This window comes from Centroberyx gerrardi, chromosome 21 (assembly GCF_048128805.1).
Source record: "Centroberyx gerrardi isolate f3 chromosome 21, fCenGer3.hap1.cur.20231027, whole genome shotgun sequence".
In the NCBI taxonomy this organism is placed as follows: domain Eukaryota; kingdom Metazoa; phylum Chordata; class Actinopteri; order Beryciformes; family Berycidae; genus Centroberyx; species Centroberyx gerrardi.
Window position 1 is genome coordinate 12,052,183 of NC_136017.1, and position 13,291 is coordinate 12,065,473.

At 43.5% G+C, this 13,291-nt stretch overlaps 1 protein-coding gene across 2 annotated transcripts in view; it reads right to left on the minus strand.

Annotated features, from left to right (window-relative positions):
• Positions 1–6,234: 6,234 nt before the first annotated feature.
• Positions 6,235–13,291, minus strand: part of LOC139916839 (interleukin-1 receptor accessory protein-like 1) — a 217,005-nt gene continuing 209,948 nt past the window's right edge. Inside the window, exons 9-11 of one of the 2 annotated variants that reach the window (XM_071905850.2) lie at positions 12,632–12,802; positions 10,098–10,142; positions 6,235–6,962 (exon numbers count right to left, since the gene is read on the minus strand). In XM_071905850.2, coding sequence (XP_071761951.1) covers positions 6,235–6,962; positions 10,098–10,142; positions 12,632–12,802 — 944 coding nt within the window. The remainder of the gene's footprint in view (positions 6,963–10,097; positions 10,143–12,631; positions 12,803–13,291) is intronic. The other variant, XM_071905851.2, reaches the window with a different exon arrangement.

A 13,291-nucleotide genomic window follows, 5' to 3' on the forward strand; every position in this document is an offset into this window, starting at 1 on the left:
ATATACATACAAAATACCAGCAAATACACCAGACTTTATTAATGCGACATACTGTCTTTTGATACACCAGCTGTATCCACAGTCAAATCAATAGCCCAGCAACCCAACTGTAAAATAATAAATGATTAAAGATGGAGCCGCTGGTGCAGTAACACTGAGCAGAAGGGCCAGGTTGGGCTGGTCAGTGATCACTGATCCATGCAAGAGAGGGCTGTGCATCTCTCTCTCTCTCTCTCTCACACACACACACACACACACACTGCCTCCGCCACTTCTGATACACGCATGGACAATTATGCAGTGTTGAACCAGGGTGAGTGCAGAATTACCCCAAAACTGGGTTAGCACCTGCCTGCATCAGCCCACTCTCCACTCTCCAAACGCCTCTCTCTGTCTCTTGTCTTCTCTCTCTCTCTCTCCCTCTCTCTGTCTCACACACACACACACACACACACTGCCTCCACCGCCACCTACCCATGCACAGACAATTGCCCTGGTTCTTGGAGTGGAAGACATGTCACACAGGGCACAGAGCGCACAGCTCCAAGTAACAAGGTCCTGTGGGACGTGGAGGGGCATGGTATACCTGCCAGAGTGAGTAATACTGTTCACCCGAAGTGTGTATGTGTGTGTGTGTGTGTAGGCAGACCATTGTGTTGCAGGAGAGGAAGAAACATGAAAAGTCTGTGGGCATGTGTGTATGCATGTGTACACTCGTGTCTGTGTCTGTGGCATGTGTGTGTGTATGTGTGTGTGCAGCTATATCTGCTTTGACTGCAGCAAATGTCTCCACTTTTCCTGACACATTCTTTTGTTTGGGGAGCTCATTATGCCGTGACACCGTAATGAAGTGAAAATGATCTCATTTGGAGAGAGAGTGCAGAAGCTGAGGAACTCCCTCTTTTCGCAGACACACACACACACACACACACACACACGCAGACCATATGGCGACACTTCAACTCGGATGAAAACATCTGGAGGTTTTCTATGTTCACACAGGCACGGATGATTGGAATATACCTTCACATGTAGTCCTGCTTCAGTATTATACAGCAAAGATGACAGAAGAACAGGATGGCTGTAGAGAAACACGCTTTCTTTCACTACAGGTTCTGTACAAGGCTTGCTTTGGAGACTGCAGGGAAACAGCAGTCTGTCAGTCTCTAGTTTGACTTTTTCACCTGCGTAGCAAAGATTTTGTTTTCATTATGTTGCTGTGGATTCTGGGAAGATTCAACCCTTGTCTGTAAGGCCCAAGCAATAGTTGCAGTACAGCATATCCCACGTTGAATCACTCTTGCCCCACCACTGGCTTTCTTTAAATAGTGATTTTTTTTGTATTGAAAGCATGTTTTTATACTTTTTATACAAAGACTGACAGAGCTTTACATGCATTTTGAGGCTGTAAACCACTGGTCTTCGAGAGCCATGTGTGTGCAGGTTTTCATTTCAACCAAACTACAGCATCTGATTCCAATGGCTATATTTACATGCACATCAACAATGGGATCATAGTGCAATTAAGGCAATAATAGAAGTAAGGCAGAGCCCATGTAAACACCATGCTCTGATTACATGTGATTATGCTCAAAGTAAGCATAATTGCATATGTGGAGCACTCTGATTTTATCATCATTAATTGACATCAGTTAGGACATGTATACACCTTGCATTTGCTGAACTGTGGTCAAGTTGCACATGTGCCCAGCTCATTATATGTGGAGGTGGAGGGGAATGTAGTCTGTACTGGAGTGGACCAAGATGGTGGGCGACAGGAGTCAACACGTTTGGAGCTTGGAGGAGACAGAGTTTATGTTACACGTGTTGCAGACATGGATATCATGTGGTTTTTAGACAGGCTTAAGCACCGCAGTGGTCAGAAAATCAATTGCATGCGTTGTCTCCTCCTTTCCAACCAGTTTCCCAAAAGTAGCACCTGAAGGAAGGCATTTTGTAATTGCAGTAGAGATAGGCCAGAGGCTGTGATGAACAGCATGATGTGATGGCTCTAATTGTTTTGGTATAATTTAATAGTAGATAGGGAACAAGTTACTTTTTTAGCGACAAAAAACTCCCACAATTCTCTCTGGATAATCAAAGTAAGTACTTCACTCATGTAAATGGAATTAGTGTGGGGGAGTTGTCAATAATGGAATCATTTAAACGGCTTAATCGGACCAATGCCTTACTCACAGTATTGTCAATAGTTCCATTATTATGTGCATGTAAACGTAGGCACTGATTAACGCCTTCAAGTAATCAGTGAAATCAGCAGCTGGAGTGTTTGGTTTTAATGGAAACCTGCATACACATGGCTGGAGACCGCTGCTGTAAAGGCTTTGTGCAGATTTCAAAGGTTTGTACAGAATACTGGGGGAAAACAGTCTGTGTCTGAGCCATGATGGGGCAAAGAAAGCTCCACAAAACATTACTTTTCAAACCTTTCAAGAACACATGAATATACCCAACATTTAGATGGTATCATAAATTGAGGATTGTATCTTTTACACAAAACAACAAATCTGTTTTTCTCCTAATTAGACAGCAAAGAAACCGTTCTGCGGCAGGTTTGGAGCTGCCGGTGTGAATGCACCGGGGGTCACACAACAAAAAGGGACACCGGTCGAGCGGCGGGGGCTTTGAAGTGTTTCTCAGCGCATTGACTCCCCTGATTTAGTCTTATTCTAAAAAGGGGGGCCAGGCCGATTCAGTCGCTGAGCGGAATAAGGAGACGTATTGATTGTTGTTTCAAGGTTTTACGGGAGACGGTAGAGTTATGGCGGTGGGGCTGCAGTGGCTCTCCGCCAGTAACAGGAATCTGGGCATCGTCAGCAATCTGTGCCGCCGCTCCATAAACAAAGTGAGCTGCGTGGCGTTTTCAGCAAACAAATACAGTATTCTCACTCACCACACACACACGCACACAGCAGTACACAGGACTGAGAAATAACATTACCGTAAATGTGTTTTTATTAATAATAACAGTATCTCTTTTAATGAACATTGCAGATACATAATAGAAAATAAATCAGAAACAGGAGAGACGTCGTCTCAAGAGTCGTGAAAGTGCCTGGAATAATTCTGTGCTATATATTGTCATTGTTATTCATCATCGTCTTCGTCATCATTATTATCAAAGCCATCGTCACCAGAAATGTTCAGTTCATCATGAAACAAAAATGTATATCACCCCACTCAGAAAATGCAAACGTTTGCTCGTATTCACACAGCTTCCCAAAGCAGGAGCGCTGACTCCAACCTCCTGTCTGAATCTCACTGATTCTACAAGTTAATCTCCTGTCAATATTAGTATTTCTACTTTGAGAGGCCTTGCGAATAATGACCATTGGTTTTTATGAATAATATGGCTCGATTGTCTTCATCTTACTTATGTTATTGTCTTGATTATATTTACACAATGTCATAGAGCACAAGGGACGCCCTTCAGAACCGTTGCAGAGTCGGTGCTCTTGAACGTAATTCGAATCTTACTTTTTGCAGGGGGGAGAAGGTGCAACAGATTCAAGTGGATTGACTCGGGAAAACCGGCCTGGCTCAAATAATCAGTTGAACCAATAGGATTGTCTCCCAAAATGCAAATCCCTCCCATGTTGCACTCTGGGAAGGTTCTAGCAAAACACTTTGAGCGACTGAAAGGTTTTCAACAGACCCAGGCCGCGTCTGGAGTGAGAAATATTACGTTGCACTAAAGAAGACTTGACACTTTCAAACTCCAATCAACCAAAACGGAAATCCAAAAGCAACAACTGAAGATCACAGGAAGATGAGGGCAAAAAAACAAAAAAAACACAACGTAGTGTCATTTATTGTTTACTAGTTCATCACTTTTGCATATTTTATGGCACTAAATGAAACACGCAACCCCTACCTTATATGATGTTGCAAGTGTTTTAGTATGAGGTTAGTTTCCCAAAACAAATATGGCACAGTTGCAGGACAGTTGAGAAAGAAGAAGTACACAGGCCGCCTTTACAGGTTTGAGATAGTTCTGGTTTTGTTGGACTTGGTGAAATCGTACTGGCCTCCTCTGAGGGAAAAAAGGACCTTTTCGTAAATGAGAATGGTTTACTGTAGCTCGCTTTGGTCTAACTTGCTTTAAGTAGCATCTCTATTGTACAGTTACATACACTCCAGGGTTTAATTTGCATTTTAAAATACATTCTAGTCATCCTTAAACATTTATTACATCTTAGTTTGAAGGGTTTCATTCTCAAACGCTATATATTGATTCTGGGGAGAATAAAACCCCCTCATGATTATTGGTCAGTATTTCAAAAATACAGTTGATTACACCCTCTAAACTGTTACTACTTTATAAGCAAAGGTTATTAATAACTTCGATAACATTTCAAACTTTACTGTCAAGCCAGCGACTGTTTTGGAAGTGTAGGTGTCACATTTTTTCAGCTGTGGGAGATCTCATTTTGGAATGAAACTCTTCACTTTTATTGTCATTATATTCCCAAGTCCCTTTCCCACAACGGTGCCAGGCAGCCAGGGCCGACTCAAAGTGTTTATAACCGAGGCCCGAAAGCCCTATTTTTATTTTTTATTTGAAAGCATAACTCAACCGACAAATCATTTCCGTTGACACCGGTGTGAAAAACAAATCATAGAGCTGTCGTTTCAGAGGAAAGCGAGTGACGCAGACAGCGGGTTAGCCCTGGACAGCCTGGATTGTTTGGTCCTATAGAGGAAAGCAGGTGAGACGCTTTCGTGCCACGGCTTCCCTCTCCTCCGTCTGCACTGACATCATCTGTAGCTGCTCCGTCCTCGTTGTACCACATCAACTGTGAAACCATACAATGATTGTGAAATGCAGTCAACGCGGCTCGGAAAAAAACAAAAAAAAGAAAAGCCTGTTGAGTTGCAAACACTATGCATGGTGTATTGGAAATGCCCAAACTCCCCTTTTAATGATGAAAACACAAACATACTCTTTTTTGATCTCTTGCAATACAAGGGTAAGACATTTAGTGAATGACTTTCTATCGATTTTTGTGAGCTATGCAATTCCACACACTGCATTATGTTTCCCCAATTCCTTCTGTCAGAAACTTTATAGGTATAACTCGTCTAAGCAAATATCCCTCAGTTACAAAAATATACTTTTTTTTCATAAAATAATACACATAATTAATTTTAGGTGATATAATCATCTGTTAAGGTAAATAGCAAGGCTGTTTTTTTTTTAAAAGTAAATGTTATCGAGAGAGAGAGCGAGAGAGAGAGAGAGAGAGAGAGAGAGAGAGAGAGAGAGAGAGAGAGAGAGAGAGAGAGAGAGAGAGAGATGTGAAGCCTAGCACCAGTATTCTTCATATCCCCCATGAACCATGACTCGGTTCTTCCAAAAGCATTTTAACGTTGGAAATGATCGAAGCGCTAAGATGGATTTGGGAAACCCAGCCCATTCCCTTTGAATCTTTCGCGCTCTCTGGACTCCGTGTTTTGCATAATCTAGTTGAGTCCCTTTTGAAAACCAGATTCCATCTCTTGAAAAAACCTCACAGCAGCCGACGGAAAATAAACTCTGTCTCCCCAACATCGCAAACATCACACTCGTCTCCCAGACGCTGCAACTTTGACCCCAAAAAAACAAAAGCTTTAGAAACTACACCAGCCAACAAGTTAAGATAAAGGTAACAACGGTTTAACCAACACATCTCACAGGCCATTGCTTCACTTTTATACAAACAGAAACAAAAAAAGTCCCAAATTGATGATAAAACATAAAAGAAAACAAGTCCCAAACACTGATGCTACAAAGAATTAGAAAACATATGTACAGGACCCTGTATTCCTTGAGTTTCTGGGTAAATGATCGTAGGTGTTGGCTTGTGTTACGTGAGTGTTTATACAGGCATACAAAAACAGTTCTCCTTGCTTCTTTTTTTGTTGTTCAGTTTCAATAAAAGCTCTTATTGGACCACAAAAAAAACTGAAAATAAAAGGAAATCTGCCACCACTACTTTGTCCAGTGTGTCTGACCCCCTCCCCCTCGCCCCCCCCTCCCCCGTTGTATCCTGGTGCAAATTCAACAGCAGCAAGTAGCTTTAGTGCCATTCGGGTCCATCCGGCTGGAGCGCCGTCGGGGTCCAAGTGCCAGCGGCGAGTCCTCGCTGTGACGGACGGCGTGTAGCTCTGCGCGGGGGGCGGCGGTACAGACCCCCGCGCCGAGCGCCCGCTCCGTCCTGCCCGGCGCCGGCTCTGTCACCAGATGACGCTGGATATGCTGGTCTCCCTGGGCAGCAGCGGCAGCATGGCGTTGTTGGCGTGGCCCTCCTCCAGGCTCTGCTGGCGCGGCGACTTGGCCTGCGGCCTCTGTCCGTTGATGAGGGTCATGGGGATGTTGCAGTAGGTGTGCTGGTTGCCGAGCGAGGAGAGCGGCGGCAGCGTGCCGCCGGGCGGCAGGTCGTAGTCGTAGCTACGGTAATAGTGTTTCTGCCTCATCTGGGTGTGGCAAGAGTTGTGGAACGTCGAGCGCAAGTCCGGGTGCGCCGTCGCCATGGCGGTGGAGGTGGCCGCCGCCATGGAGATGGCCGAGACGGTCTGCAGCTCGCCGAAGGGGCCCTGCTCGCTGACGTCCAGCACCTGCTCGTGGGAGATGCTGAGGGGCTCCATGCGCTTGAAGGGCATCTCGTACTGCAGCTGCTTCCAGAACTTGGAGTTGAGCTTGTTGCTGGACGGCCCGCGCCACTTGATGACCGTCAGCATCTTGATGGTGTGTTTGAGGGCCTCCACCTCCTGGTAGTTCATGATGCCGCGCAGCTCGGCGCACTCGATCAGGATGACCTTGATCTCGCCGGTCACCAGCATGTTGCGCAGCCGCGTCTCCAGCTCAAAGATGCTCCACCCCCTGCGCACCACGTAGTTGGGCGTCATGACGATGATGAGGCGCTTGCTCTGGTCCACACAGCGCGCCACATCCTCGATGTAGGCTGGATGGAGAGATAGATAGATAGATAGGAAGAAAGAGAGTGGACAAAGCGAAAGGGAGGAGCAATATAAACTCTGTTAATTTAGTAGAAATAGCAATACATATACTATAAAATGCACTAGTGATAAAATAGCCTTTTTTACAATTATATAACTTCTACCTGCTTGTATAAATTCAATTTAGATCACAGTAACTGTACACACATCTACACAGAGCTGACGGACGATGACGCCAACAACACATACTGTACATAAAGAACTCTCTTGGCCTCATAGCCACTGGTTACCAAATTGGTCTCATTCAAAGGCTAAAAAAAAAACACATTTTCCAGGCCAGTTATTACAGTTTGTAACACGAAAGTTGTGATTTGTGAAAAAACAATCTTAAAAAAAAATATTATTTTCTCCTCTTTCACTAATTAAAACTAGTTTCTTCCATTATCCTAGGTATGAATGTTGTGTATATAATTTTTGTTCAATAAAAGAGCTACAGATACAGTATATACAGTATAAAATGTATTTGTTTGTGCAGAGGGAGTGGACAAGAAACAAAGAGAAACAGGAGGTGGATCACTTGTTTTTACTGCAGGACAGAAAACACAGCGCTTAAAGCAAAGCCAAATACCCATGTGTGCTTAAGCGAGCATCTTTACACCAAAAGGTAAGTGGGAGCGTACTGTAAATAGTGTTCATGCCCCTAATGACTAGCTCTGCTGCTCTGGTAGTGCTGAATGTGATTTAGTGTTTCCCTAAGCCTGTCCCAATGTCAGGAGGGGAGGGGGGGCGGCTAATGTCTGCTTTTAGCCTTTCCTGCCGGAGACAAAGACAGAGTGGCTCCTCAAAGGCAGGTAGACGGGATTAACTGGGCTTCCCTTCCCAATCAAAGCTTATGACCCTCCTGTGTGTGTGTGTGTGTGTGTGAAAGAGAGAGGAAGATGGAGAGAGAGCCAGTAAGAGAATTTGTCTTTCTCCCTCTCGCTTTCCCTCTGAGTTACAGTAGTAGTAGTAGTAGGAGAGAGACAGTGTGATAGTGTGTGTGTGCATAAGGAAATGTGCATATGTGTGTGTGTAACAACACATAATGTCTCTCGGTGTGTCTGCAGGCCTCAAAGCAAACAAATGCCGCATCTCGTCTCCCTCTCTCTGTCCTCCTCTCCTCCTCCATCCCTCCATATGAGTGAGGATGAACTCAAACGGCCTCGTTCTTTCATGTCCCGGGCCGGCCGAGGCCCGAGGCTTTGAGAAGACAGAGACCTGATTAGAGTAAACTTGGATCTGAAGTCGTCCTTTACTCCAGCATGACAAGTCTCTTCTCTGTTTGGTAATTGGGCCTCATGCGGCAATTCACCACTATGCCGGCTCTAGCTAATACTCCCCAGCAGGGTTACGGCCCGTTCAGTTAAACCAATCTAGCAAAAACAAAAGTTTTTCTCAAAAAGGGTTATTTATCCCATCTTGAATGAAACAAATGAGAAGCTATGTCATTAACTAATGAGGAGCGGTTTCACTTTACATTTTGAATTGATTAAATTGAAAGTAAATTGACCCTGACCCTCCTTCCCCAGGGTGCTGTATGGTAGCCTAACACTTTATGGCTCGATTTAAATCCTCCCTACAGAGGCCTCGCAAACAACTGCCTCGCCAGCAAATCATTCAATAAGGAAGGAAAGGAGGAGAAATAAGTGATTCCCGTCCATTTAAAAAAGGCCCCAGCTTCGCCCTGATCCCCTGCTGCACATCTGAACCGCATTTTGATGCGCTGAAGAGATGTAGAAAAGTCGGAAATTTCAACTTCCTTCTAGGAAAAATGCAATGGAATGGCCCTTCAAGTAGGATTTCCAAGTAAGAAACTCAGGATTTCTCAACCTCAAAGTTTCCAAGTTGCAGTTATCCGACATCATGTCAACATACATACACTGTAAACGCTATCACCATGACTTTTAACATGTTTATAATCCGCAAAATACACTCAAGTTCAATTTTCAGCACTGCATGACCTTAAATCTATCAAAACACCTGTGTGGTAGATGGTTAAACGTCTAAATTTGAAATGTAACGCTAACTAGCTTGCTAAATATCTGTAGCTGTTGCATGGGGAACAGTATTATACGTTGGGCAAAGTAAATCTTGTGGTTTCTCCCCTGGTTTTTACAAGCTGGACCACTGGAATGCACAGGTTGTAATTACGATCTACTGTACCAGCTGGGAATTTCTGACTTCCGACTTTGAATGGCAAGCAGCATAAACAACCTGCTCAAAATCAATCACTTTCACCAGGAGTGAACCAGCGGGTTCCCACAGAGAAACAACCAGGCTTTAGAGGCAGATTAGAGGCTGCGGCACTTCAATTACAACTGAACTGGGCCACAGCTGAACTAATCTAAGTGATAGAAAAACAACTTTTCTATGTCAATGGGATAAATGTGAGAATTCACCGAAGACCTGCTGTCATTCATGTGATCCAAGACTCAGGGTTCAATCGCTTGATCTGAACTCAACATTCACATCATTTTCCTGCTGAAGTCACAACTCTTATTGTACTGTCAATCAGACCTGGGCAAAATGGGCCTGCTTTACACTTGGCAATAACATGCGTCTCTTATGTGGATTGTGTCTTGACATGATTTAGCTGGATTACATTCGCACCTGACATTAAAGGTGCATTTCCAGTATACACAGTGAAATTGGATTTCTCTTTCCCTAGCAAAACGCTCCTGGATTTTATGCGTTTTTGCTCTATTTGAATACAAGCGCTCACCCAGGAGGCATGTTAATGCCAGGTGGAAAGGAAGTCAAAGTGTTTGCAAATATCATATTTGGTTTGTTTTATCCTACTTAGGTGCCTGATTGGTGGGATTTTCACATGTAGCAATAAATGCCAGAAAATGTAGACATAAGAAAACATGTGAAAACCAATTTAGAAGATATTTCTGGGACTGAAAACTTATCTGAATTGTCTTTATGCAGTAAACCCCACCCATCTGGTTCCCTGAGCAGGTTAAAACAAACGCCAAGCATTTTTTGGGACTACTATTTAATCTAGGTCAATGCAGCTGTGAAAGAAATGACTGACTTGATTAGAAAATCACAGGTCGGTGGGTGCTGACACAAGTGTTAAAAATCTGGGGAAAAAGTACCTCTAAGTAGTCTTGTGTCATCCTGGAAATGATCATTGGTGAAACCTAAACATAGATATTTACATTCAAAGTATGATCAGGAGACTTGCAGAAAAGCATTAAAAACAGTTTTGTCAAAGTGGGGGGGGGGGACATCGCTCTGGCATAAACTGTGTTTCTCCATTGGTTCTCCATTGGCGATTGCAAAACAATAATCGCGCTGACCAGTTTATTCCAGTTTAATATGGGATATGTAGCATAAAAAGCCAAGGAAAAGGCTACAGCCTTGGTGGAAAGAGCTGGGCCAGGTTTTACTGTTGCTGCCGAATATTAAAAAGTGCTGGATGTACAGTAAATATAAGAAATTTATCACCGTGGCGAGATGCCCGACATTTTAAAAATCATCCGGCATAGAATAAGTTACTTATCAGTAGCTAAGGAGCAGGATTGTAGACACTCTGAAAGCAACAACGGCCAAACTGTGTCTATCTATAGCTGTGGATTATGTTTTACTGTAGCTGGTGCTGCAATGCTGATGCATTCCCAACGGAAACTAAATGTTTATACATAGATACAGTAAGCTGCCAAGCTGTGGCACTCAAATGGCAGAGGCAGACACACGTTAGATGCCTCTCAATCCTTGCATTTTTATGCCATTTTTCCCATATTACAACAGTCCCCCGCATCAAGCACATAATCACAGCAAAGGATTCAGCTTATAACCTTGGCACAATGCCACTGAAGAGGAACATAATTAGTAATGGCGGTGTGTGCGGAGAGACAGGCAGATGCAAGTATTCAAATCAAGGCTAATAACATAATGATATTATCAAACTCATCTGATAAGTCTGATGAGTTAATCAAAGATAAGCACAGGGCATGGTGAGAGGCTCCATTAGAAATATACTGTGGCAAAACATGCATTAATATCCATGCATAAAGAGCTTTTTGATTGTACAGCTGACATCATTACAAGGCGACATGCAGAGGTACAGTTTGCGTGGAGCTGGATCTGGGCCACATAATAACAGGCTTGGTTTTTTCCACTAATTACGCTGTACATGTAGGTTGGGCTATTATACCTCCCACAGGCTTTACATAGCGTGGATAATGCACTTTAAAAACTTTAAAACTTGAAGAACCACCTAGCAACTCCAGACACTTACTCTGAGTAGTATTTAAGGCAATTTCTAATGATCAAAATAAAAGAGTTGCACTTTTTTTTTTTTTTACAATTTACAGTAAGGAAGCAAGCCTTCCTAAAGCCAGAAGAGAGCCATAGGGCAGGAAGGGCTGGAGGGGTTACACTCAAAATCTAATTTCTTACAGAATACTTGCTAAAAAATTACAAAATAAAAAAATGGTAGTCAGCAGCATATTCCCCTGAGTTAGTCAAACCCAGAAGCGTAATCTGACTGAGTTATTTTACTATGACTCCCCCTGAGCTGAGTATGATTCATCCATTGATCCATTCCAACTTCCCGGCTCTGACTTAAATAGTGCAATTATCACACAAGCGGTACGTTTCAAAATGTGGTAAGTGATGATTGTGACCATTATCCCACAACTGAAACACATTTCTTCATTAAGATATGCTTCTGAGGAATCATCTCTTCCTCAAAGGTATTTGGAATCTGATTACTTTTTCCTAGCAACTATAACATTACAGTTACCATAGTTTTGGAATCAGATTACTGAAATATTGTTATGTGTAATCGTTCCTCAACTCTGTTTCTTGATGTAGGCCTTCCCTAAATCACATACGTGCTGCTGTGGGGATGAACCACTAACAAAACAAAACTTAGGGGTTCTTCAGGGGTGCTGCTAGGAACCCCGGGGTGCTTCGAAGATCCAAAAAGGTTATTTTCACAACCTTATGGTTCCTTGAATAACCCCATGGAAGGCGGGTTTCTTGGAAGTACTTTTAGAGGACTCCTACAGTTTAAGAGTTACAGACTGGCAGAATTTGCATATACATGTATGTACTTACATGGATTTTGTACTTTTTGTTTGCATCTTTGTTTTTTCAGGCTGTTTTGCTCATGCTAGTGTGATGTCTGTGGGTTCGTATGCCACGATTGCATCTTGGCACCCATTACAAGCTTGACACTGAGTTTATGAATGTGCCACATGTTAAATCTGAAATATTAGGTATGCTAACTGTATATCTAATTGCTAAGAAACAATACTGATGACTGATGATTGTTATCATTAGCTAAGAACTGAAAGAAATGAAATAAATTCTGCAACATAATGAAATTGTAATTTATTTCCCATTAACGCCGGGGTCAGTTCCTCTTAAGTTCATGCTGAAGAACCCCTACTGATCCACTTCAATTCAGCTAATGGTTAGAATAAATTTCATAATTCTCTTAGATCTTAAAAATCGATGGCCATGTTTATCGGTCTTAGTCACACCACAACACAGATGCATGACGAAAAGAAACGGCGAACAAAGCACATCACCGACGCCAAGTGACAACAGCAAACACGAGCAAACACCAGCGACAAAACATTCGACACAAGGTGAGATCGCCGTGAGAGAGAGAGCTTACTTCCTGTGGGGATCAAGTCCCTGTCTGGAATGAAGAGTTTATACCCATAATGCTTCTCCAGGACGTCGGGGAGGATCTCCAGGGCAAAGCGCTCCTCCTCTCTGGTCTCCTGGCTCCACTGGTCCGGGTCCACCTTGGTGTAGGACAGGTAGGCGTCGTAGTCCTTGTTATCTGCGGGTGGAGGGAGGGAGAGAGAGAGAGAGAGAGAGAGAGAGAGAGAGGTATGCGTCAGCGCTTGTTATCTGCAGGCGGAGACGCACAGATAGGTGAAGTGTCATAGTTCTTGTTATCCGCAAGGCAAAGTGATGGCGAGATTCGTCAGCGGAGCCTTTATTGTCCTCGGCCCTTCAAGCCAGACCCTTTTATTTAGCGTTTCATAATCCCTGCTATCGAGCAGGTGCAGAGAAAGAAAGAGTAAAGCCTTGGTCTCAGTACATTGAATCAGAGTAAGTCTCCCGGCCTTTTCGCACTCCCTCCAATTGGATCGCTTGCATCACTGTTTTGAAAAGCAACAGCTCCCAAACCATTTTCCTTCTATTAAATACTTATATTTTTACACAGCTTTTCTGGTGTATGGTGAAAGCCGAGGATTTCGACACAATGTTTCCTGCTTCGGTCAGCAAAGTGTACCTCATGCGCCGCTGTGCCCGAGACGCTCAC